This window comes from Neoarius graeffei, chromosome 21, assembly GCF_027579695.1.
Source record: "Neoarius graeffei isolate fNeoGra1 chromosome 21, fNeoGra1.pri, whole genome shotgun sequence".
Lineage (NCBI taxonomy): Eukaryota > Metazoa > Chordata > Actinopteri > Siluriformes > Ariidae > Neoarius > Neoarius graeffei.
In genome coordinates this window covers 34520999-34544497 of record NC_083589.1, presented here as the reverse complement: position 1 = coordinate 34544497, position 23499 = coordinate 34520999, and the positions used below count along the sequence as shown (strand labels likewise).

General features: G+C 42.6%; 1 protein-coding gene across 4 annotated transcripts in view; it reads right to left on the bottom strand.

The window, feature by feature from the left end:
• The window catches only part of cpm (carboxypeptidase M), a 113533-nt gene that overhangs the window by 32569 nt on the left and 57465 nt on the right, over window positions 1–23499 (bottom strand). For all 4 annotated transcript variants that reach the window (XM_060903026.1, XM_060903027.1, XM_060903028.1 and 1 more), the window contains exon 4: window positions 19668–19837. In XM_060903026.1, the coding sequence (XP_060759009.1) occupies window positions 19668–19837 (170 nt within the window). The remainder of the gene's footprint in view (window positions 1–19667; window positions 19838–23499) is intronic.

Below are 23499 nucleotides of genomic sequence, written 5' to 3'. Positions count from 1 at the left end.
ATGAAAATAAAAAATTGTTTTTGCTTAAAATATAAAGGGAATGAATCATCTTTAATTTTATGCCTTTTGGAGATCATTTCATCTTCAAATTGCTTAACTGTTCACAGTAACAGCGATTTTGACCAGGGGTGCCCAAACTTTTGCATACCACTGTATATTTCTATCAGGCATGCAGCAAAATATAATGAGTAAAATGATGAGATGTAGTAAAAACATAGTAGTCTGAAATATCACTGTGAGAAAACGGGAAACATAAAAGGAGTTAAATAGAGAAACTCGACTGGGAGACACTAACAGTGGCACCAGAGTAAGTCGAACAGGAACAGGAAATGGTGACAATACAACATAAGTGCTGGACAAAACAGGACACACTACATACACAATTTTGATCTGTGAATGGAACAAAATTAGTGAGGATGTGACTGTTTTGACTGTGGCTTGGCTATTTTAGACTCATGTTTGGTCCAGCTGTTCTTCGATCAGATTATAGCATTTCTACTGGAACACTCAGATTTAGTGAGTCATAAACTGACCAGTGGTTTGTATGGGTTTGTGTGTGCGTGTGTTACTCTCCTTTCTAGAACAAGAAGTCTTTTGGTGTTTATTTAAGGCAGGCCTATATGTCTAAACCCTCAATCCTTTTCTTTAACTGCCAAAAGGATTTACTGCCCTATTGAAAATAAAACTGACAACATGATGGACCGCCACCAAATATAAAGACAGGAGAGTCTTCAGCCACTGGAAATAAGAGGTTTGAACTCCTCCGATTTGAATGGAATTTTTGTTTGCTGGCAATTTGTAATTTCTGTGCACTAAGGACGCAGTTATGATGAACTGAGGCTGATGTCCATACACGCATATGACTTTGAGATCAATAACAAACATGAAACATAAGTGACCTCAAAGGGAACGAGAACTCTTGACTGCTCTCTCATTAACTTGGGTCGTGTCTATAGGATATAAAGTGCCTGTCAGAGCATTAGTGGTTCAGGGTATATTCCTCTTTTCTGTAAAATATCCTAATGGAGGCCTGCTCTGAAAGTCAAAACATATTCAGCACAAGGCTGATTGTAGACTGGAAGGTTAAATTAGTTCATAATGAATACTCTTTTGACATATAGATATCTCATCTCATCTCATTATCTCTAGCCGCTTTATCCTGTTCTACAGGGTCGCAGGCAAGCTGGAGCCTATCCCAGCTGACTACGGGCGAAAGGCGGGGTACACCCTGGACAAGTCGCCAGGTCATCACAGGGCTGACACATAGACACAGACAACCATTCACACTCACATTCACACCTACGGTCAATTTAGAGTCACCAGTTAACCTAACCTGCATGTCTTTGGACTGTGGGGGAAACCGGAGCGCCCGGATGAAACCCACGCGGACACGGGGAGAACATGCAAACTCTGCACAGAAAGGCCCTCGCCGGCCACGGGGCTCGAACCCGGACCTTCTTGCTGTGAGGCGACAGTGCTAACCACTACACCACCGTGCCGCCCACATATAGATATATCATCCACTTTTGTAATATGAAGTTTAAGACGTTGTATATTAATTGTATACAGACATGCGATATTTTGCAATACCATCTTTATCGTCTCTATCATCAATGTTGCAATAATCACTTTCCAGCAGCTGATTTACGTCACTAAGGTCAGAGCTGCGAGCTACCAAGCATGAGACGACATGAGACAGAGCAAAACTCCACGCAACACTCCAACACATAACGGGCATCAGCCTAACTAAAAGATGAGCAACTTAAAAAGGGAAGTGCGTCTGTGATTCAGACATGGTTTGGGTCCAACTGAATCCACATCTTCGTGTGGTGAATGCGTACATCAAGAGTGAGCAAAGCAAATGAGTGATCTGTTTTCAACACAAGAAGCTGTTCTATATATTATATCAACACATCCACAAAAAAAAAGCAAGTGAATCAAAAGAATTTTAATTTTGAACTGATTCACCATTTTGACAACACGCGTCTAGTCAGCAGGAAAACACAGAGTGACGTCATCGGAGTGAAACATCGGTGATTATTATACATACAGGACACTTTTTGATGGAATAAAAACATGTTCTCTATTCCCTTCTAGCGGGTTTCGTTCATTTGCTTTGATAGCATGCAATATTGTTAGCATATCGCTTATCCTACGTGTATTACATCACTCTACCCAATGGAGAATGAGCGTTCAATATGGTTTACGATATTGTATGGTTGTCGAGACAACATGACGTCACATGTCTGAGATGTAAAACTTCCACACTAGCGAGTAACTGCGACAATTTGTAAACAAACATGGCTGCCAGGTTTGCTTCATTGAATACAGAAGATTTTGAGAGAATATTGAAAGAGAAAGACGCGTTGAACACCTGAAAGGAATGTGTATGTATAGTAATAATATTGGCTGGCTTTTTTTTCGTGGTATATCAAACATATTCCATTCAGCTACTCGTCTTCAATTTGTTCAATATCATGCTAGCTGAATGGAGTATATCTGATACACCATGAAAAAAGCCAGCCAGTATAATTTAAATGTGTCACAGTTTTTGGTTCTCCATGTCCCGAATGCAGCTCGTATAAAAAATACAAGTGGTGTCTTTCACAGTAAAACACTCATGTCCGTATAATATATCATGATATACATCACTCCATCTATCCATTATCTATACAGTTTATCCACTGTGGGTGACATGTGGGCCAGAGCCAATCCCAGCTGACACTGGGCAAGAGGCGGGGTACACCCTGGACAAGTCACCAGTCTATTAAGGGGCGAACACAGAGAGACAGCCATTCACACTCACAACTATGTGAACTACTAATATTGCAGTCAATGCCTGATCATTCATTATATTTGGAATTGTAACTTTAGCCAAAGCAGGGTCTCTGATTGCATACTTACAGTGGTGCTTGAAGGTTTGTGAACCCTTTAGAATTTTCTATATTTCTGCATAAATATGACCAAAAACATCATCAGATTTTCACACAAGTCCTAAAAGTAGATAAAGAGAACCCAGTTAAACAAATGAGACAAACATATTATACTTGGTCATTTATTTATTGAGGAAAATGACCCAATATTACATATCTGAGTGGCAAAAGTATGTGAACCTTTGCTGTCAGTATCTGGTGTGACCCCCTTGTGCAGCAATAACTGCAACTAAACGTTTCCAGTAACTGTTGATCAGTCCTGCACACCGGCTTGGAGGAATTTTAGCCCATTCCTCCATACAGAACAGCTTCAACTCTGAGATGTTGGTGGGTTTCCTCACATGAACTGCTCGCTTCAGGTCCTTCCACAACATTTCGATTGGATTAAGGTCAGGACTTTGACTTGGCCATTCCAAAACATTAACTTTATTCTTCTTTAACCATTCTTTGGTAGAACGACTTGTGTGCTTAGGGTCGTTGTCTTGCTGCATGACGCACCTTCTCTTGAGATTCAGTTCATGGACAGATGTCCTGACATTTTCCTTTAGAATTTGCTGGTATAATTCAGAATTCATTGTTCCATCAATGATGGCAAGCCATCCTGGCCCAGGTGCAGCAAAACAGGCCCAAACCATGATACTACCACCACCATGTTTCACAGATGGGATAAGGTTCTTATACTGGAATGCAGTGTTTTCCTTTCTTCAAACATAACGCTTCTCATTTAAACCAAAAAGTTGTGTTTTGGTCTCATCCGTCCACAAAACATTTTTCTAATAGCCTTCTGGCTTGTCCACGTGATCTTTAGCAAACTGCAGATGAGCAGCAATGTTCTTTTTGGAGAGCAGTGGCTTTCTCCTTGCAACCCCACCATGCACACCATTGCTGTTCAGTGTTCTCCTGATGGTGGACTCATGAACATTAGCCAATGTGAGAGAGGTCTTCAGCTGCTTAGAAGTTACCCTGGGGTCCTTTGTGACCTCGCCGACTATTACATGCCTTGCTCTTGGAGTGATCTTTGTTGGTCGACCACTCCTGGGGAGGGTAACAATGGTCTTGAACTTCCTCCATTTGTACACAATCTGTCTGACTGTGGATTGGTGGAGTCCAAACTCTTTAGAGATGGTTTTGTAACCTTTTCCAGCCTGATGAGCATCAACAACGCTTTTTCTGAGGTCCTCAGAAATCTCTTTTGCTCGTGTCATGATACACTTCCACAAACATGTGTTGTGAAGATCAGACTTTGATAGATCCCTGTTCTTTAAATAAAACAGGGTGCCCACTCACTCCTGATTGTCATCCCATTGATTGAAAACACCTGACTCTAATTTCACCTTCAAATTAACTACTTATCCTAGAAGTTCACATACTTTTGCCACTCACAGATATGTAATATTGGATCATTTACCCCAATAAATAAATGAGCAAGTATAATATTTTTGTCTCATTTGTTTAACTGGGTTCTCTTTATCTACTTTTAGGACTTGTGTGAAAATCTGATGATGTTTTAGGTCATATTTATGCAGAAATATAGAAAATTCTAAAGGGTTCACAAACTTTCAAGCACCACTGTATACTAATATAACCAAGTACAATATTGGGATTGAACAGCTAATATGTTCTAGTAAGATAAGGAGGCATAATTTTTTTCTTTCTTTCTTTTAAGAAACAAACAAAGTAATGTGAGAAATGTTCACAGTCATACAAGTGGGAGTTTTTTTTTAACTTTCAAAAAGGTACAAGCAAGCGGTTAGATATGAAGCTTGCAGAAAAAAGAAAGACCACAGTTTCTAACATGAAGGTACAGTACAATAGCCGGTGAAGTTCTCGTAATGGTGCAACAAAGGCCTGAGTTCACTGACCATGCTGAGTCTGCTGGCATTTGTACGTCCCCCCCCCCCCCCCCCCTTCTTTTTCCAGTGCTTTCTCAGTATTCCCAGAGACATGGTGGCTGTGTTAAAAAAAAAAAAATGGAAAGAAAAAAAAGCCACTCTCAATACAGATACAGGTACGTAGAAAATGCCAGTGTTGTATTTAGTGTCTAGCGTATTTACACAAGGAAGTATAGAGTATCTGCATTACACTTGTACACTAACAACAGCCAGATGATGTTTGATGAGAGATGACCATAAATACTATCGCTGTGTCCAAAATCACTCACTACATAGTGCACTATATAGTGAGTTTGCCATTTTGTAGTGCTGTCCGAATGTATAGTGAGAATTATTACACCCTATATAGTAGACTCATAGTATCCCACAATGCATCATGAAAAGTAGTGTACAACTGATGGTCACTAGCCAAGCAATATATCCCATCATGCATTGCGGTCACGCTGAAAGAAAAATGGCAATAATATTGTCGTGTGTTGGAGTGAATGGACGGAGGAAGAAACACATTATAAACTGACATTCAAGTACAATGAAAAAAATAGTAAAAGAATAGAAAATAAAGTTAAAAGAGAATAAGACAGATAAAATACAAGAATAAACATTCTAGTGCAGAGTGAGGAATTAATCAAAAGCCTCGAATTTGATTTAATAAAAGGCAGCGGCAAAGAAGAAAGAAAGTGTTCAGCCTGGATTTAAAAGAACTGAAAGGTACAGCAGATGCAAAGTACTTTGTATTTATTAATGTAGGAAATACGCTCAGTATAATATGTATTTATCACAAAAATACATGCATGTATTTATTATTTTGAAAACCCACCAGCCAACTGATCTGGCACGTTTTAATTGCGCGATAGTTATGACGTAAATAACAGCGTAGCAGAGTAGTGCCGAAAGTGCTTTTTTTCATTTTACCAATGAGCTCATTATATAGTTCTCTATATAGAATTCCCTAGATAGTGAGTAGGGAGTAGTGAATGAATGAGTGATTTTGGACATGGAGTGTTTGCGTGACAAATGAACCGTCAACCAATGCATACTTTTTGCACTAACCTGTCCCATCAAGTAGTTCTGGAATCAAGGAAAGGTTTATAGTACATAATGCAGAGCAGTAGCATGGCTACTAGTGCCATGTCTGTCTCATCCTTTTAACTGTTATCATTAATAGACTATACATTAAAATAAAAAAATGAACATCGCACATTAAAGACTCGTGGTTGTATTCGCTAGCTAGCGTGTAGTAGCACAGCATGCAGTTGTTAGGGTTTTGCTGGGATTCGAACCTGGTTCGTTGGTGTGATAATCCAGCAAACCCCCACTAGGCCACCAGGGGGATGACTCAAATGCAGAGGCGTGAGGCGGAAGTAGAAAAAGAATCAAAAGGTTTATTTAAACTATATACACTATATACAGGGCAAAACAAAAGACAAAAAAAAAAACCAAAGAGTAAAATCCAAAAGAAAAGCAAAGTGCAAAAATACAAAAGCTAAGAAGATCAAAAAACACAGTACAAAGGAAACTGGAGATAAACATAACAGCACAAAGACTCCATGACAAGAGGACTGAACTCAGGGGTATAAATAGACAAACTAATTAAGGACACAGGTGAAGATAATTAGGCAATTAACACAAACACAAAACACAGGAACAGTGGCGGCCTCTAGAGGCCAAAATAAACACGACATGAAAAGGAAATAACAGCGGCCTCTAGAGGCCAAAACAGTCCTAGTCCTAACAGGACCCCCCCCTCTAGGAGCGTCTCCTGACGTTCCCAGGGCGATCCGGATGGGCCGAATGGAAGTCCCGACATAGTTCTTTATCAAGGACATCCCGAGCAGGAACCCAGCAGCGCTCCTCAGGACCATAGCCCTCCCAGTCCACCAGATATTGCAACCCGCCGCGGACCCGGCGGGAGTCAAGCAGGCGATTCACAGTGAACACAGTCTGCCCCTGGAAGATGCGGGGGGGTGGGGGGTTCCTAGGGGCAGGGGCATACGTAGACGTCAGTACGGGCCGTAACAGGGAAACATGGAAAGTGGGGTTGATCCTCAGAGTCCGGGGCAACTGGAGCCGGTAGGAGACAGGGTTCACCCTGCGCACCACCTTGAAGGGGCCAATGTAGCGAGGAGCAAGCTTGCGGTTCTCCACCCGCAGTGGAAGGTCCTTAGTGGACAGCCAAACACGCTGCCCAGGGCGGAAAGCGTGTGCAGGTCTTCTATGGCGGTTGGCCTGAGTCTGGTTGGTTCTGGAGGTCTGTATGAGGGTCTTCCTGACCTTGCTCCAGGTCTTGCGACACCGTCTCACATATTGGTTGACCGAGGGCACCCCTGCGTCCTCCTCCTGGTCCGGGAACAGAGGTGGCTGGAACCCGAATTGGCACTGGAATGGCGACAGCTTGGTGGCCGATGACTGCAGGGTGTTGTGGGCGTACTCCGCCCATGGCAGCCAGGTGCTCCACGATGTCGGGTTATCCATAGCCAGGCCTCGCAGGGTGGTTTCCAGGTCCTGGTTGAGCCTCTCCGTCTGACCATTGGACTGTGGGTGAAACCCAGAGGAGAGGCTGGCAGTGGCTCCGATGACCTTGCAGAACCCGTGCCACACTCGGGAGGAGAACTGGGGCCCTCGGTCTGAGACGATGTCCTGTGGAAGACCAAAGACTCGGAAGACATGATTAAACAAAAGTTTCGCAGTTTCAAGAGCAGAGGGGAGTTTGCACAGTGGTATGAAGCGGCAGGCCTTGGAGAATCTGTCAACTAAGACCAAAATGACCGTGTTACCTTGTGACTCAGGGAGACCCGTGATAAAGTCGACTGCCACGTGGGACCAGGGACGCCGGGGAATGGTCAGAGGATGCAGGAGACCCTGGGGACGCTGTCGTGGGTTCTTGGTTCTGGTGCAAACCTCACAGGACAGGACAAATGACCTTACTTCCTTCTCCATGTTAGGCCACCAGAAGCGTCTTTTCAGGAAGTCCAGGGTCCTCCGAGCTCCCGGGTGGGCGGTGAGAGGGGAAGAGTGACCCCACTGGAGAACCTTGGCCCGGGCTTGATGTGGGACGTACAAGAGGCCTGGTGGCCCCGTCCCAGGACCGGGGTCCTGGCGTTGGGCTCGTCGGACAGCCTCCTCAATACCCCAGCGGACAGGGGCCACAATCCGGGACACAGGGATAATAGGCCCGACTTCATTCTCCCTGTTAGTGGCAGAGAACAGTCTGGACAGTGCGTCAGGTTTGGTGTTCTTGGAGCCGGGGCGGTATGAGAGGGTGAAGTCAAACCGACTGAAAAACAGGGCCCACCTAGCCTGTCGAGGGTTCAGTCTCTTGGCTTGCTGGAGGTACTCCAGGTTCTTGTGGTCAGTCCAAACCAGGAATGGATGTTGTGCTCCCTCCAGCCAGTGCCTCCACTCCTCAAGGGCCAGTTTGACCGCTAGCAGTTCTCGATCCCCCACATCGTACCGGGACTCAGCAGGACTCAGGCGGTGGGAGAAGTAAGCGCAGGGGTGCAGCTTTCCTTCCGAACGTTGAGAGAGCACCGCGCCGACACCACTGTCCGAGGCGTCCACCTCCACGATGAATGGTTGGGAGGTGTCCGGGAGAACCAGAATGGGTGCCGTGCAGAAGCGGTCCTTGAGGTCTTTGAACGCCTTTTCTGCCTGAGGAGACCAGCCATAAGATCCACCTGTCCCTTTGGTGAGGTCTGACTTGGGTGCTGCCACAGAACTGAAGTTCCTGATGAACTTGCGGTAGAAGTTAGCGAATCCTAAGAACCGCTGAACCTCCTTAACGGACTTGGGAGTAGGCCAGTCCCGGACGGCCAGGGTCTTGGCAGGGTCCATTTGGAGTTGGCCTGTCCGTACAATAAATCCCAGAAAGGAGACCTTGGGAACATGAAATTCGCATTTCTGGGCCTTGGCGAACAGATTGTTCTGTAGCAGCCTCTGGAGAACCTGGCGGACATGGTGGCGGTGCTCCTGCACGGTCTTGGAAAAGATAAGGATGTCGTCGAGGTAGACAAAAACGTATAGGTTAATCATGTCCCTTAAGACGTCGTTGATTAGGGCCTGAAAAACAGCTGGTGCGTTGGTGAGTCCGAAGGGCATCACCTGGTATTCGTAGTGCCCAGACGGGGTGTTAAAGGCAGTCTTCCACTCGTCTCCCTGTCGGATACGGATGAGGTGGTATGCGTTCCGTAGGTCCAACTTGGTGAAGACGGTGGCGCCTTGGAGCAGGTCGAAAGCTGTGGACATCAGCGGAAGGGGATATCGGTTGCGCACAGTGATCTTATTCAGGCCCCTGTAATCAATACATGGTCGGAGCCCCCCATCCTTCTTGCCGACAAAGAAGAAGCCGGCTCCAGCAGGTGAAGTGGAGGGTCGAATAAACCCAGAGACCAGGGCATCTTTGAGGTATTCCTCCATGGCCTTGCGTTCTGGCTGAGAGAGTGAAAACAGTCTGCCACGAGGAGGGGTAGTCCCAGGGAGCAAGTCGATGGCACAGTCGTAGGCCCGGTGCGGAGGAAGAACGGCGGCCCTGCTCTTGCTGAATACCTCCTTGAGATCCCAGTACTCTGTGGGAACTTGAGATAACTCGGTGAGATCAGGGGGCTCGGCAGGAGACACAGGAGAGCTAGAGAGCAGACAAGAGGCATGGCATGCAGGGCCCCATTCCACAACCTGGCTTGTTACCCAGTCTATGCGAGGGTTGTGGCGAGTAAGCCAAGGAAGGCCTAGAATAACTGGGAACTCAGGTGAAGGAATCAGGTGCAGGGATATTTCTTCCTTGTGACCTTGAGACTGGAGGAAAACTGGAGAAGTAACTTGGGTGACTCTTCCATCACCTAACGCTTGGCCATCGAGGGCAGACACAGACAGTGGGACTTCAAGAGGTGCAGTCGGAATATTGATGCTTTGGGCGAAGTGAATATCCATAAAGTTCCCAGCCGCCCCTGAGTCTATCAAAGCTTGACAAGAGTGGACAGACTCACCCCAGGAGATGGAGACCGGGATGTAGATTCCTTGGCCAGGGAGTCCGGGAGAGAGGGTAGGCCCCGTCACAACCCTCCCTCGGCTGGACGGGGCGGTCCTTTTCCCAAGAGTTCGGGACATGATGCTCGGAAGTGACCAGGCTTGCCACAGTAGATGCAGCACTTGTCCCTCCTTCTGCGCTCCCTCTCAGATGCGGAGAGGCGAGTACGACCCACTTGCATGGGTTCTGGACAGTCACTGAAGGAGGTAGACGGTCTCCAGGTAGAGGTAGGGAGGCTGGGGGGGCTCAAGGCTTGGTGGCGTTCTCTCATCCTGTTGTCCAGACGAATAGCATGTGAGATGAGGGTTTCGAGGTCACTTGGGCATCCAATAGAGGCCAGACCGTCCTTGATGGGGTCAGACAGACCATGGTGGAAGGCTGACACCAGGGCAGTCTCGTTCCATCCACTTACTGCTGCGAGTGTTCGGAACGAGATGGCGTAATCTGCGACGCTTCCTCCTTGCCGGATGGACATGAGCTTTCGGGCTGCGTCGGTACTGATGTCTGCCTGATCGAAGACCCGAAGCATCTCTTCAGAAAACAGCTGGAAATCAAAGCACTCAGGTCCCTGTCTTTGCCAGATAGCAGTAGCCCAGGCTCGCGCCTTACCAGCTAATAAGGTGATCACAAAGGCAATCTTGCGGCGATCCGTAGTGTAGGTGGTAGGCTGAAGCTCAAAGGTGAGTTGACACTGGGTAAGGAACTCTCGGCACTCACTGTGCTTGCCGTCATACCTCTGTGGTGCAGGAAGGCTGGGTTCGCGAGGTGAAGAAGGCAGCATTGCAGGAGGCACTGGAGCAGGAGCTGGATCAGGAGCAGGAACTGGATCAGGAGATGCAGGCAGAGATGTCAGCTGTGCCAGGGTTTTCCCAATTTGCTGAAGCAGTTCCTCGTGGCGAGCAAGGGCCTCACGTTGGCTGGTGAGCGTACGTCCATGAGCGTCCATGGTCGCTCCGAAGCGTGTCAAAGCTGCCATAATTCCCTGAAGGTTGGCCGGGTAGACAGTTGAAGCAGCCTCTGCTGAGTCGGTCATGACGGAGTCTTTCTGTTAGGGTTTTGCTGGGATTCGAACCTGGTTCGTTGGTGTGATAATCCAGCAAACCCCCACTAGGCCACCAGGGGGATGACTCAAATGCAGAGGCGTGAGGCGGAAGTAGAAAAAGAATCAAAAGGTTTATTTAAACTATATACACTATATACAGGGCAAAACAAAAGACAAAAAAAAAAACCAAAGAGTAAAATCCAAAAGAAAAGCAAAGTGCAAAAATACAAAAGCTAAGAAGATCAAAAAACACAGTACAAAGGAAACTGGAGATAAACATAACAGCACAAAGACTCCATGACAAGAGGACTGAACTCAGGGGTATAAATAGACAAACTAATTAAGGACACAAGTGAAGATAATTAGGCAATTAACACAAACACAAAACACAGGAACAGTGGCGGCCTCTAGAGGCCAAAATAAACACGACATGAAAAGGAAATAACAGCGGCCTCTAGAGGCCAAAACAGTCCTAGTCCTAACAGCAGTCTGATACTTTTGTTTTACATGACACTCATTTAATATTACTTTCCTTAAGTACAAACCATATCTGCATTTTATAAAAATCCCATGTATAAACCTATTTAAAAGTATGCTCTATGTACAGTGGTGCTTGAAAGTTTGTGAACCCTTTAGAATTTTCTATATTTCTGCATAAACATAACCTAAAACATCATCAGATTTTCATACAAGTCCTAAAAGTAGATAAAGAGAACCCAGTTAAACAAATGAGACAAAAATATTATACTTGGTCATTTATTTATTGAGGAAAATGATCCAATATTACATATCTGTGAGTGGCAAAAGTATGTGAACCTATAGGATTAGCAGTTAATTTGAAGGTGAAATTAGAGTCAGGTGTCTTCAATCAATGGGATGATGATCAGGTTTGAGTGTGCACCCTGTTTTATTTAAAGAACAGGGATCTATTAAAGTCTGATCTTCACAACACGTGTTTGTGAAAGTGTATCATGACACGAGCAAAAGAGATTTCTGAAGACCTCAAAAAAAGCGTTGTTGATGCTCATCAGGCTGGAAAAGGTTACCAAACCATCTCTAAAGAGTTTGGACTCCACCAATCCACAGTCAGACAGATTGTGTACAAATGGAGAAAATTCAAGACCATTGTTACCCTCCCCAGGAGTGGTCGACCAACAAAGATCACTCCAAGAGTAAGGCATGTAATAGTCAGTGGGGTCACAAAGGACCCCAGGGTAACTTCTAAGCAACTGAAGGCCTCTCTCACATTGGCTAATGTTAATGTTCATGAGTCCACCATCAGGAAAACAGTGAACAACAATGGTGTGCATGGCAGGGTTGCAAGGGGAAAGCCACTCATCTCATCTCATTATCTCTAGCCGCTTTATCCTGTTCTACAGGGTCGCAGGCAAGCTGGAGCCTATCCCAGCTGACTACGGGCGAAAGGCGGGGTACACCCTGGACAAGTCGCCAGGTCATCACAGGGCTGACACATAGACACAGACAACCATTCACACTCACACCTACGGTCAATTTAGAGTCACCAATTAGCCTAACCTGCATGTCTTTGGACTGTGGGGGAAACCGGAGCACCCGGAGGAAACCCACGCGGACACGGGGAGAACATGCAAACTCCACACAGAAAGGCCCTCGCCGGCCACGGGGCTCGAACCCAGGACCTTCTTGCTGTGAGGCGACAGCGCTAACCACTACACCACCGTGCCGCCCGGAGAAAGCCACTGCTCTCCAAAAAGAACATTGGTGCTTGTCTGCAGTTTGCTAAAGATCATGTGGACAAGCCAGACGGCTATTGGAAAAATGTCTTGTGGATGGATGAGACCAAAATAGAACTTTTTGGTTTAAATGAGAAGCGTTATGTTTGGAGAAAGGAAAACACTGCATTCCAGCATAAGAACCTTATCCCATCTGTGAAACATGGTGGTGGTAGTATCATGGTTTGGGCCTATTTTGCTGCATCTGGGCCAGGATGGCTTGCCATTGTTGATGGAACAATGAATTCTGAATTATGCCAGCGAATTCTAAAGGAAAATGTCAGGACATCTGTCCATGAACTGAATCACAAGAGAAGGTGGGTCATGCAGCAAGACAACGACCCGAAGCACACAAGTCGTTCTACCAAAGAATGGTTAAAGAAGAATAAAGTTAATGTTTTGGAATGGCCAAGTCAAAGTCCTGACCTTAATCCAATCGAAATGTTGTGGAAGGACCTGAAGCGAGCAGTTCATGTGAGGAAACCCACCAACATCCCAGAGTTGAAGCTGTTCTGTACAGAGGAATGGGATAAAATTCCTCCAATCCAGTGTGCAGGACTGATCAACAGTTACCGGAAATGTTTACTTGCAGTTATTGCTGCACAAGGGGTTCACACCAGATACTGAAAGCAAAGGTTCACATACTTTTGCCACTCACAGATATGTAATATTGGATCATTTTCCTCAATAAATAAATGACCAAGTATAATATTTTTGTCTCATTTGTTTAACTGGGTTCTCTTTATCTACTTTTAGGACTTGTGTGAAAATCTGATGTTGTTTTAGGTCATATTTATGCAGAAATATAGAAAATTCTAAAGGGTTCACAAACTTTCAAGCACCACTGTATGACGAGGTTTTTCACGAGATAAATGTTAAGTAGATAGTAAAATATGAGGATGTGATTTAGGATACAGCTCAATAATCGTACTGATTTGATCAGTCATGTAAATTGCTGATACTGCTGTACATGGATTGTTGTTTGTTGGCAGTTATTTGTCTTGGGCTAGCCACAGATGGCGGATGTGGTGACTAGCCTGGTGTATGACTGATGCCTTATGTTGCTGTGCCAGCTCTGAAAGGAAGTTCACAGTGTAAGAAACCATAGCATGTAAAGAACACTTGAAGAAAAACACACCACGACTGCACTACATTACACCCTCCCACTCTGTTTTTTTTTAACCTTTCATTCTCATCTCAATTCCATCCTGCTACTTTAATACAGCTGTTTCTCTTGCCTGATGTCCAAAGATTTTTGGGTTTTTTTTTTTTTTTGGTTTTTTTCCTCCTTTCTGTCTTTGTCTGCTTCACATTCTCTAAGAAATGTCTTTGAGAAATGTGTTTATCCTCTGCATGAGCTGCATTTTAGTGACCCGTTCTGTGTATCGGGTGTACTAAGGGGCAAATCTTTGCTTACTGAAGACGGTTTTAATCCTCTACAGGATTAAATCATTGTTTATAACATCATGATTTTTTTTAACTACTCTGAGTCCCATGTCTTGAATATTACAGTCTATTTCATAATATCTAATATGCTTACAAAAGTCACAATGCATTTCACAAGTTTAGTTTCCAATTTATGTACCATTACTGGTACAGACACAATATTTTCTTTCATGTGTTTATCCTTCAGTGCCTGCAAGTTCATCTCTCAGTGCCAGTCCTGCTTACCATAAGTGGCCCACTGGGCGTTTGCATTCCACGTCCAGCTCCAAGCTAGTGAGCCAATTCTTACCCATTTAAACTCGAGACTGTTTTGACTCCAGTGCTTCTAACCATTTGCTTCACCTAATTAAGCTATATCTGTGCAAGCTATCCTGAGGGATATTATCTAAGGAACCAGCGTCACGCACTACGAAATGGGAATTTGCAACACTATCTACCTTATACTTTCAAACATCCACTCATGCAAGGCCACAAGGGGTTTGAACATGTGTAAGGGAGAGCACTAACTGCCCTAACCTGTATCCGTTACCCAAAAGATGGCTGCAACTTTCTGCTTTGCTTTGATCAGTGGAAGTGAGGAAGGCTATCCATCCCACCAACAAAAAAGGGCTAGTTCTGCTCTGGTGGACATTTGGTCAGGGATGACTGTAGCTTTCAAACATGTTTTTGTGTCATTTCAACCAACATCCTCCAGGACATGTGTGCACAAAGCCAAGTCATCTGAAGAGTTAGAAGTAGTTCAAGAGTAACTAGAAATTCTACTACACTTTGGAAAAGCTCAAAAACTGGGAGGGAAAAAGCTGAAGAAAAAAGAAGTGGAGACTCCCTTGAGTAATGTATACTGATTATTTATTACCAAAATAGTACACATCAGTATTCATACAACAGACATAACCACAGACTTAAACGCAGTTTGATGTAAGCACAATATGCCACGCTTAAATTTATGGTTTGGGCTGGAAATACCTTCAAAAACATTATTATAATATATATATATATATATAAATAAATACACACACACACGCACGGTGTTTCAAAAAATTTGATATCATTTCCCAATCTAATAACTTGGCCAATTCTTGTTCAACTGACCTCAAATTTTAACAGCATGTGTGGAAACGGGTCAAAATTTTATGTTTAATGTTTTTTTGTTTTTATCTTTTTAGGTATAGAAATGCCATTCACCGGAAAAGAAAAGGTGTTTTGTGTGTTAGAGTACGCTCGAACACAGTCGAACAAAACTGTTCAGCGTGTATTTATGAGAGAATTCTCTAAAAATGCGCCAACTGCAATACAGATTTGGACACGGCACAAAAAGTTCAAAGAGGAAGGCTGTGTGTACAGGGCAAAAGGATCTGGATGACCACCAGCATCGGAAGAAACGATCGAGAGGGTTTGCGAATATTGAAAATTTGTGAAATCGTTCATGGAATCCACATACCTTTGAATTTCTCATTCAAATTTTGAGGAATAAATCTTATATTGCTCATCATTAAGCCTGTTCAGTTTCATTTGCCTAGAATATATAGTTTCTGGGATATTTGCATCTCAAACAATATCAATTTTTTTTAAACACCCTGTGTGTGTGTGTGTGTGTATATATATATATATATATATATATATATATATATATATATATATATATATATACACATATATATATATACACACACACACACACACAGTGGTGCTTGAAAGTTTGTGAACCCTTTAGAATTTTCTATATTTCTGCATAAATATGACCTAAAACATCATCAGATTTTCACACAAGTCCTAAAAGTAGATAAAGAGAACCCAGTTAAACAAATGAGACAAAAATATTATACTTGGTCATTTATTTATTGAGGAAAATGATCCAATATTACATATCTGTGAGTGGCAAAAGTATGTGAACCTTTGCTTTCAGTATCTGGTGTGACTGTGCAACAATAACTGCAAATAAACATTTCCAGTAACTGTTGATCAGTCCTGCACACCGGCTTGGAGGAATTTTAGCCCATTCCTCCGTACAGAACAGCTTCAACTCTGGGATGTTGGTGGGTTTCCTCATATGAACTGCTCACTTCAGGTCCTTCCACAACATTCCGATTGGATTAAGGTCAGGACTTTGACTTGGCCATTCCAAAACATTAACTTTATTCTTCTTTAACCATTCTTTGGTAGAACGACTTGTGTGCTGAGGGTCGTTGTCTTGCTGCATGACCCACCTTCTTTTGAGATTCAGCTTATGGACAGATGTCCTGACATTTTCCTTTAGAATTCACTGGTATAATTCAGAATTCATTGTTCCATCAATGATGGCAAGCTGTCCTGGCCCAGGTGCAGCAAAACAGTCCCAAACCATGATACTACCACCACCATGTTTCACAGATGGGATAAGGTTCTTCTGCTGGAATCCAGTGTTTTCCTTTCTCCAAACATAACGCTTCTCATTTAAACCAAAAAGTTCTATTTTGGTCTCATCCATCCACAAAACATTTTTCTAATAGCCTTCTGGCTTGTCCACATTATCATTAGCAAACTGCAGACGAGCAGCAATGTTCTTTTTGGAGAGCAGTGGCTTTCTCCTTGCAACCCTGCCATGCACACCATTGTTGTTTAGTGTTTTCCTGATGGTGGACTCATGAACATTAACATTAGCCAATGTGAGAGAGGCCTTCAGTTGCTTAGAAGGTACCCTGGGGTCCTTTGTGACTTCGACAACTATTACACGCCTTGCTCTTGGAGTGATCTTTGTTGGTGGACCACTCCTGGGGAGGGTAACATTGGTCTTGAATTTCCTCCATTTGTACACAATCTGTCTGACTGTGGACTGATGGAGTCCAAACTCTTTAGAGATGGTTTTGTAACCTTTTCCAGCCTGATGAGCATCAACAACACTTTTTCTGAGGTCGTCAGACATCTCCTTTGTTCGTGCCATGATACACTTCCACAGACATGTGTTGTGAAGATCAGACTTTGATAGATCCCTGTTCTTTAAATAAAACAGTGCTCCCACTCACACCTGATTGTCATCCCATTGATTGAAAACACCTGACTCTTATTTCACCTTCAAATTAACTGCTAATCCTCGAGGTTCACATCCTTTTGCCACTCACAGATATGTAATATTGGATCATTTTCCTCAATAAATAAATGACCAAGTATAATATTTTTGTCTCATTTGTTTAACTGGGTTCTCTTTATCTACTTTTAGGACTTGTGTGAAAATCTGATGATGTTTTAAGTCAGATTTATGCAGAAACATAGAAAATTCTAAAGGGTTCACAAACTTTCAAGCACCACTGTGTGTATGTATATATATATATATATATATATATATATATATATACACACACACACACACACACACACACATATATATATATATATATATATATATATATATATATATATATATAGTGTGTGTGTGTGTGTGTGTGTGTGTGTGTGTGTGTATATATATATATATATATATATATATATATATATATACACACACACACACATATATATATATATATATATATATATACATACACCCACCGGCCACTTTATTAGGAACACCCCTACACCCCCTGCTGTTCTCTGCAGTTCTGTAATCAGCCGATCCCTCGACAGCAGCACGACGCATCAAATCCCACAGATACAAATCAGGAGCTTCAGTTAATGTTCACAATGTTCAAACATCAGAACGGGAAACATTGTGATCTCACAGTGTGACTTTCTCTCACTGTGGTATGGGTGTTGGTTTGATCCAGATGGACTGGTTTGAGTATTTCAGAAGCTGCTGATCTCCTGGGGTTTTCACACACAACAGTCTCTAGAGTTTACACAGAATGGTGCAGAAAACAAAAAACACTGAGTGAGTGAGCGACAGTTCTGTGGGTGGAAACAAACAGGTGGTTTGAGCTTTTTTGCCAGGAAGGATATAGTAACTCATATAATCACTCTTTACAACCGTGGTGAGCAGAAAAGCATCTCAGCATGCAACAGCAGAAGAACACATTGGGTTCCACTCCTGCAGCCAAGAACAGGGATCTTAGAACCAACAACAAGTTCCTATTAAAGTGGCCGGGGAGTGTATAAAATTGCGAGAGTGAGGAAGGAGACAGCATCTTAAACAGAGATATTGTTTATCACGACGACCATTTTACAGATAAAATTATGAACACTTACTTAAAGTTAAGTGCAGGCTTACCAGATAATTGTTTGGTCCCCATATATTTTAAACCATGGGCATGGTTTGATTACGGAAATATACATAGAATTAACACAATCATTGGTTCTATTTTATGAACTGGACAACACAAAATAGTCAGTTAAAAGTGTGCTAAAACAGATTCGATACTGTGCGCACATTACAATTTTACAACCTCAGTTTGTCTCGTGGTTTTATGACATTTTATTCAGTGCACAATCTATAGGACGTGCTGCATCAAGTGCTATTTTATAAATTGCTGAATAATTAGGGCAGAAGCCATATTATTAAACCAAACCAAATTTGTTAGGAATAATGCAATAAGTACACCCGTCATGCAGAAATGCAGTGTCCTGACGATATACTCGACTCCTTTTCGATGCTTATTTCAATGCTTGACATCTTACCACTTGTATATGACCATATTGGACTTTTTTTTCCACTTTGTGAGTAATGTTATGACATTTTACAGCAAAGAAATAAAACATTTATTATTTTCCATCGCTGATGTTTTCCCTCAGACTTCAAGGCAACTGCTTGTGTTTAAAGGTATGCCGCGACTGAAAAACCTTGTATCCGACACTTCTACTGAAGAAAAATCTGACAGAGACTTCAGAGATGTAAACTACATGCTGATAATTTGTATAATCTCAACGCAGACCCCAAAAATTGACTTAAGCATTTGTGTAACTCAAGTCTGAACAGAAGGACTTTCCCTGTGTAACTTTTGGACTTACTCACCAACTAAAATCCAATATGGACTGATGCGTATGAAAGCAATTCATTTACATTTTTAAACTAAAACAAAAGTTTTAGGGTATCAGTACTCGAGTAATTATTAGAGTAATTATATTTATTGTAATTGATCCATCTATTTTATTTAAATTCACTTAAAATCCATGAATTGGGCTGGATTTTCTTTCATGGTGAATTCTTTTGGAGGACGTTAACAGTTACTTTTTGCTGAGAACGGCTCTGTCCACATGTTGGCACTCTCAACACTTCGGTTGATGCACATTCTATAATAATTTCAATATGTCTGCAAATTATCCATCAGCTCCCCTCTCTGTCTTATCACGCCATTCTCGAACAGAACATCTGTGTTTAGATTGTTGCTATGCATGTACATGCTCATCATTATTGCCCTAAAGGCTTCCTTTCCATCATGGGGTTTCATATTCTTTGGAATTTCTACTGATGATTTTTCTGAGAACTGCTGTTCGAATCCCCACCCATTTTACTATGGAGTGCACTATTTTGCTGGCGTTTTGTTTGGAGAATGTCCAACACACTCAAACGCTGTACCTGACCTTATAAAGAATCCATAATACAGTGTGCTGTGTGTAAGAAACAGGTCATGGGTAGGAAGAACAAATAGGTGCAACCCCCCCGCTCTCTCTCACCTGCCCTGTGAGTACATGCAGTCACGTCCTGACGACTCAAAGCCATCTGGGTTCATCGAGGGCAGGATGTGTATGCGCATGGTGTTCATCAGGCTCGTCACGAAAGGGTCGCTCATATAGTTGCGGGTCAAGTAATCGATCAGCTGGAGCAGCAAGACTCGCCCCACCACCTACACAGTCAGGGAAAAAACACAAATGTAGCCAGAAACTTGCCTCTTGCTATATCTTAATTCATTCCTTATTCATCATACAGTGAACTTTTTGGGTGCAGTCATTTTGCTGGATAGTTCACTATACAGCACTATTACCCATTACATCCATCATACAACTGATGAACACTTCACACAGTAATTGATCACAGTGCAGAATAAGTTCTTGCAGCTCTATAATCTGCTTGCCAGGATGGATCAAGAAGCCACCAATTTCATAAAGGCAACATGTACTTATTCATGATGTATTTTATGAAGGAAACGGTTTTAAACACTTCTGCATTTTTGTTTGCGACGTAATTTATAATACTGGAATGTAATAAATTGGTCATAATGGTGTGTTTCTATTGTTTGTATTCAGTCCAGTCTCCTTCACTGCTGCCCCCTGCTATATTAATTGAATATACCAAGCACTGAGAAGCTCCGGTTGAAATTATGGATTGTCTGAGGTGACTGGCATAGTACTATTTTGTGAGGGGTGCAGCCACAAAGAAAATGGTACTATGCCTACTCTACTACTAGGCTATCAGCTCATATACTGTGAATAGAGAAAAACAAAATGGTGGACTGTGTTACTGAACCAACCGAAGATCATCACCATCATATCTTGTCATGCCAGTACTGCAGTCAGTTCAAGGCTTCTTGGTTAGCTTCATATAGGTCTTGATTGGTGACATTTGGACCCAGTTCGCACTCATGGAGAATGTGTCCCATAGTTTGGTTAGGGTGATCACATCGACACTCGGCTGAGTTCACCCGTCCCCATTTCAGTAGGTTTTCTTTAGTTCTACCTACTCCGCTCCTGGCTTTATTCAGGGCGACCCATTCCCTTCTGGGCAGGTGAGAACCATGAGGTAGGGACTCGCAAGGACTCTGAAGAGCTTCATTTGGTGGTAGAGTGTCGGAAGCTTTCCAACGGTCTGGTCGGTATTTGGCAGAGTCCTTAGGATTTAGATTCTGTACAACCATGAAGCTCTTTCTGGACTTGAGTCTTCTTCTTATATCTTGGTAATGGTGTAGAGGATGTCTTGGGTCTTGCTCTTGTAAAAACTTCTGGGTTCTGGAGTGAGCTTCTCGTTGGATGGAAGGCAGTGCAATACCTGCTAGCCGGTATAGTGCTGATAGGGATGTAGGTTTCAGCACTCCTGTTATGATACGGCAAGAGAAAATTATTTCATCTACGCACCAACCGAAGATGAAATAAAAGCTCTACTCGAAAACAAACCCCCAAAAATACAAAAAAATGCAACAAAATATGGAATAAAAGTATTTGATGGTAAGAACCTATCTTTTTTTTTTCAAAAATTATTATTATTATAGCATTTTTCACAAATTGCTACTATTATTTCACCAGTTTGTTTACATTCTAAGTGGAAATAATTTTGTTGGACATTTTGTATAAAAGTTTTTATTTATCAAATTTGCAAAAAATAAAAAAAAATGCTCTGTTTCTCAAAATCCAGTGAATGTGGATAGAATAAAACAGTTATTCCACTCAATCTCTTCGTACATGGCTTATAGCCGACTTGGCGCTGTGTGCTTCATCATCTATCAGCTCGTGTACGACTTGATATCATGGAATAACTGTTAAATATCCCTCATCAAAAAGTTCCAAACTAAAAGTGTTAAGATTGAATCTCGGCATAAACTCACTGGAGGCAGCCATGTTTGTTGTTTATGTTGGAGTGACCTTCATCCTGCGCATGTGTAATGTACCATGCTATCGCGTGCCTCACCAGGCACGATCATGATACGTAGATCTACACACACAGAAATGCTCGCGGAGCCACAGCTGTGACTTGAGTCGGTTGTATAGCTTGAAATTGTGACGTCAGTTCATGGTGTATCTAGGATATACCATGATTGACTCGCACCATATCCTTTTTTTTTTTTTTTTTTTTTGACATTACAAGATACATTCCTGAATCAATGGTGGAACTATTTTATGTCACGTGAGCCATGCTTGGCCAATCCCTGCAGAGGAATTTTTTGAAGAGGGTTATAAAGTCCTCTATAAAGAACAGTCTATACAGTAAATAGTGAACAAGTCGAGGAGTGATTTCACACACACAGAGTCTTTGACTGAAAATGGAACATTTCGATTTGCATCATACCATACATCAGATATTAGATTACAACGCAAAGCACACACTGAATCCGGTCATGTTAAGTACTTTCAGTAACAGGTCTTTAAAATAAAATACATCTGTGGGTTTCACACATTTGCTTTAACTTTCAGGGTATGTGCAGAACTATGCATTGTGCTTTTTAATATTTTAGTTACAGCCTTACTGACTGTCTGGGCTCACACTTATCCCATCATATCGATACTCCAGGTACACTCTTCATCAGAAAACCAGTCAGTACATCTTTTTAGATTAGATTAAACTTTATTGATCCCTTTGGGAGGGTTCCCTCAAGGAAATTAAGATTCCAGCAGCATCATTACAGGATAAATAGAGAATAGAAAATAGAGAAAAAACTTCTAGATAAATTAAATTAAATATTTACATATACAAATATAAAAAGAATAAGATATGGGGAGGGTGGCATGGTGGTGTAGTGGTTAGCGCTGTCGCCTCACAGTAAGAAGGTCCGGGTTCGAGCCCCGTGGCCGGCGAGGGCCTTTCTGTGCAGAGTTTGCATGGTGTCCGCGTGGGTTTCCTCCGGGTGCTCCGGTTTCCCCCAAAGACATGCAGGTTAGGTTAACTGGTGACTCTAAATTGACCGTAGATGTGAATGGTTGTCTGTGTCTATGTGTCAGCCCTGTGATGACCTGGCGACTTGTCCAGGGTGTACCCCGCCTTTCGCCCGTAGTCAGCTGGGATAGGCTCCAGCTTGCCTGCGACCCTGTAGAACAGGATAAAGCTGCTAGAGATAATGAGATGCAATGAGAAGATATGGGGAAGGGGGGGAAGAAAAGAAAAAAAAGGAACCAGCAGGAGAGGTATTGCACATTATATTGCACATTGTCCAGTATTGCTTTTAGAATTGAGATGAATGTTGTCCGTCATCTAAAGGACAAAACCAGTTATTTTCTCTGTTTATGGAAGGCTCCATCATCGTTGGGATTCACTTGGAATTCAATTAAATACCATTGTGGGTCTATTTAGATGTTAAATAATTTTCTGTGGTTGATCTGATGAAGGTAATGAAGAACTTCTGGCCCACTGAAGTAGAAAAAGCTGTTACTATCACTGGGGCACCTTGCAAGTCATTAAAATGCTCTACGCTTGCATTATTTTGGGTTGCTTAAATAGATTAAACTGAAACTGATAAAAGTATCTTCTGGGTTCCATGTGAAGTGATAAAGGGTGAAAGCGCAAAGGATTTTACCAAAAGACGACAAGAAAGGTGGCTCTTGAACCTTTCGCTGAAATCAAAGGGAGCAGAGTCAGAGAACGCTCGAGTTTGCAGTGATCACTTCATGAAAAGTTTGGAAATTCCTCTGATTTATTACGTTTGGATTCGCAAATCAGTTTTCTCGCAATTTGTTATTTCACGATGTTTTGAAGTTCAGGAGGCACTTAAGTCCTCATGTGTTTTTGTTTACTGTTTGATCGTGGTCACCATATTGTAAACTCATGCGCATGTTTTCACTTTATTTATGAAGCTGATCATTC